General features: G+C 43.8%; 1 protein-coding gene across 1 annotated transcript in view; it reads left to right on the top strand.

The window, feature by feature from the left end:
* rgs19 (regulator of G protein signaling 19) overlaps positions 1-3,154 on the top strand; it is a 27,993-nt gene extending 24,839 nt beyond the window's left edge. Inside the window, 2 exon segments of the mRNA XM_080470138.1 lie at positions 818-1,052; positions 2,662-3,154. Coding sequence (XP_080326264.1) covers positions 818-1,052; positions 2,662-2,850 — 424 coding nt within the window. The 3' untranslated portion in view covers positions 2,851-3,154.
* Positions 3,155-4,248: the final 1,094 nt, after the last annotated feature.

The raw sequence follows: 4,248 nt of genomic DNA, 5'->3' as shown, positions 1-4,248 counted from the left end.
GTTTTTGTCCATGTGAGCATCGGCAGAGCAACCAGTTACGACGGCCGCGGCGTGAAGCAGCAGCAGCGTTTCAGAAAAGTTGCTTTTCCCCCGTTTCCACAGAGTCGAAGCTTTTTCACAATAAATTGCGTATTCAGAGCACCGTTGTCATGGAAACAGACTCCTGTTTCAGTCAACCAAATACACAATGCAACAACTAAATATGTAACGACAAATAAAAGATAAATAAATTACTATTTACTGAGTAAAGATACACGTATATATATATATATATATATATATATATATATATATATATATATATATATATATATATAATATATATATACTGGATATATAAATGAACAAACGTGCGTAGTAGATATTAATGCAGGAATACAAATGGTTGACAATACGGAGAAAATCGTAGTAACTTAATAACCATAAGAAGTTGGCGCGCTGACCGCCCTCCTACGTGGAAGAAGGACTTGACTTCTGTTTTTGGCCAAACGGACTGCAGCTAATTCTCGTTAACACATAGATGAATTACCGTAATTTAGGGAAGCCTTTACTTTGAAAACTGCAGCTCAAACAATGACGCAGCTTATTTATGGATTTTTACGTGTTAACGAGCTTCATGCCAACGATACCTGGGTGATGCGTTCAGGTGCATCACGTAACTCCGACCTTTTGTTTGATTTAGTTTCTTTTTAAACTTGGTGGGTGTGGCTTGTGTTCAGGTGCGCTCTACAGTCCGTTAATTAGGGTCATTGATGGACTCATCCGAGCTGATTGGATGGGTCTGGCAGTACCTGAAGGTCTCGTCCTCTGTCCTCAGCGCCAAACCGTCGCTGGACGAGATGCGGCTCTGGTCCCAGTCCTTCGACAAGCTGATGAGGAACCCGGCGGGGCGGAATGTTTTCCGGGAGTTCCTGCGGACGGAGTACAGCGAGGAGAACATGTTGTTCTGGCTGGCCTGTGAAGACCTCAAACAGGAAATCAACAAGGGCGCCGTGGAGGAGAAGGCGCGCTCCATCTATGAAGACTACATCTCCATACTGTCGCCAAAAGAGGTAAGAGGCCCGAGCCACTGCGTCGCCTCGCCGCTGCCCCCTGCAGGCGCTTTCGGAAAACGACGGAAACGTTAACGACTTGTTTTTACCCTCTGACGTCTCTAAAAGAATAAAAAAGACTTTACTCAGCACTTCTAAAGTAGACAACAAATCTACCTGGACTTTTAGAAGCGCACATTTGGATTCCTCAAATGCTCGACTGTGATTCCCATTCCTCTGCCTCGTCGCTCACGCTGCATTTTAAACTTTCATCTTTCCTGCTGGGAAGCGATTATATATTTATAACTGAACCCTCGTGTGTGCGTGCCATGTTACAAACCTGTGAAAATGTGTGTTCAGGTGTGTGTTTGGTGTGTGTGTGTTTACAGGAAGCTATAAATTGCTGCTCTCATCACCTTCTGGCAGTTGAGTCTTTTTATATACACACACACACACACACACACACACACAGAAGCTGTGTGTGTGTGACCTTGGTACGATGCCTATCTCTGATTTCCTCATGTTGGTGTTTCCTAAAAACAGCGCAGAGGGAAAACGTGGGAGAAAAGCTGGTGGTTCTATAAATATCTGGCGAGGGGGCGGGGCCTCCTGGGCCGGCCGAGGAAAACGTGCTCGCGATGGGTAACCGGTTACATCACGACGGAATCAGTCAAACTTTAAGCGACTGGTCTTGTTCGGACGGAGAGACGGAGCAGTTTGAGAGTCTTCTGTGGTTTAGTGGGTTTCATGTTTCAGTGCTGGAGGTTCTTGCTGCTGGCGCTGCTCACTGGGTTCTGGTCCACTCAGCTTCATTTCTCAGGGTCAAACACGAAAAGTCATTTCAAGACTCTGACAGAGAAAAACCGACCAAGTAGAGGAGACGGTGGGAAGAGAAACTAACTTAACAGGAACAAACCTGCAGAACCAGAGTCAGAGGTACCTGGAACAAATAGCTAATGGAAATAAAACTTAAAACAAAACAAACTACAGTTTGTCGAGTTTGTTGATGGAAAAAAATTATTTTTGTAACCGTGATTCCTTGATAGAAGTCTAAATCTTCACCAACGAAAGTTGGGCAATAAGGTTGTGTGTGTGTGTGTGTGTGTGTGTGTGTGTGTGTGTGTGTGTGTGTGTGTGTGTGTGTGTGTGTGTGTGTGTGTGTGTGTGTGTGTGTGTGTGTGTGTACTGTATGTATTTTACCAACGTTTCACAAAAACTACTCACCTGAATTGCTGGAAATCTTTCAAGCAATTAGAATGAAGAAAATCAAAAAACAAATCAGAACTCTTGAGTTTATTCATCATAAATTTCTTTACCAGGATCAATTGTCATCATCCAAGAACCGATCAATTATATTTTGGGACGTGAACGGCAAACAGTTTCTGAACCAATCCCCAAAAACGGCAAAACAAAATTCTCCATACAAGGTGGATGAGAGAGGCACCTCATACTGCGCTCTACCGAGTGTAGCTCTAGGTACATTTTGCCTTCATCACATTAGAACAAAATTAGAACGTCGATGCTCGTTAGATAGTTTGTTCCCATTTCTGTCTGTAACTCATCCAGATGTTTGTGAAGCAGTTGATTCCGGACTCTGTGGTCTGACCCGGTACTGCCCCTCCCCCTCCAGGTGAGTCTGGACGCCCGGGTCCGAGAGGTGATCAACAAGAAGATGCAGGATCCGACGCCGCAGACCTTCGAAGACGCTCAGCTGCAGATCTACACGCTGATGCACAGAGACTCGTACCCCCGCTTCCTGTCCTCCAGCATCTACAAGACCCTGGTCCACGGCGGCTCCCGGACCTCCTCAGAGTCCTAGTCCCGCCCCCCGTCCACCTAGCCCCGCCTCCAGATCTTGTTCCTGTTTTTCCTCCAGATCCCAGAAAGACTTTCTTCTCTTCACTTCTTCTGCCCTTTTCTCATCAGAACTTCCCTTTTTGCTTCTTTTCAGTTATTTTCTGATTCGAGAACCAAATGATCTAGAACCTCACGACGTGAAGGTAAATCCAGTAAACAAACAAATCAAACCAATCAAGCATTTTAAAAAAACTCCATAAAGGTCTAGTTCTAATGTTTTTACTCATGACTTCATGTCTGATCCTCTAAAAAATGTTTTTTAACAGAAAAACAAAAAAAAAACCAACTTACAGAATTTTATAACTTTAAAAGTATAGAAATATGTTTAAAATTCAAAACTTGAGAAACTCGATTTAGGTTTCTTTTCCACGACATTTTCAAGTGAAAACACAAAAAACGTTCTTCGTGCTCTGGTTGTCGGTTAACACGACAACGATGCTTAAAGTCAACCAAAACAAACAATTTTTTTTCCAAAACAGCTCCCACGGTGGAACTTTTTGAAAACGCTCCGTCTCAAAAACAGGTGAAAACGCAATTTTTGGGGGAACTGTGCTACTGAATCAGACAACAGCACCCCCTGGTGGCCCGGCAGGCTAACTACATCGTTTTCAAAACGTTGCAGTGGAAATGCAAAACTTTTCAGAAATACAGAAACGAAGCGTTTTCACTCGGAATCGTTGCTTTAGAAACGACATTAAATGTGTTGAAAGTCGACTGAGAGGCTGAAACACTGATGAGCAGATTTTCTGACGATTCGATTGGGAAAAACTGGAGAGTTAAATCTCCACTTCCTGGTTCCTCCCACAGCTCTTCAACATCCCTCCATCTTCAAACCTCTTCCCCCTCCTGTGTTTGCTTGTTTTTCTGCCTCAGTTTGGCTCCTGAGCGAAAGTTTTCTGGGAAATTGAAGTTGTTTTTTTTTGGGGGGGGGGGGGTCACATGCTGTTCTATGGAGACGTCCACGGCCACTTCGGGTTTTGCCTTCATTCCAACGGGAGAAGTATTGATGGATTCTGATCTGTTACCATGGCGATGGACCCATCTTCTTTATTTCAACTGGAAAGCAGGACTGCCCCCCCCCCCCCCCCCCATCACTTCACTCCTGTAGGAAACGAACCAACGGAAGGACGCCGCTTCCTTCCAACTACTGATTTACAGACGAGACGTCTATTTTTTAACAGAAACCTCTTTATGGAACATTTTAATTATTTTGGTGTGTTTTTTTGTTTTTTTAAATCCACCCTTTCTTTTTGTTTCCTCTGAGACTGTATTGATCTCCACCCAACACATCGCAATAAAACACACTGGACTTTAGATATACACACACAACATTCATGTTACTGTACTTTCGGGCAATAAT

Source organism: Lipophrys pholis (assembly GCF_963383615.2).
Source record: "Lipophrys pholis genome assembly, chromosome: 8".
In the NCBI taxonomy this organism is placed as follows: Eukaryota; Metazoa; Chordata; class Actinopteri; order Blenniiformes; family Blenniidae; genus Lipophrys; species Lipophrys pholis.
This window is presented reverse-complemented; position numbering and strand designations above follow the sequence as displayed.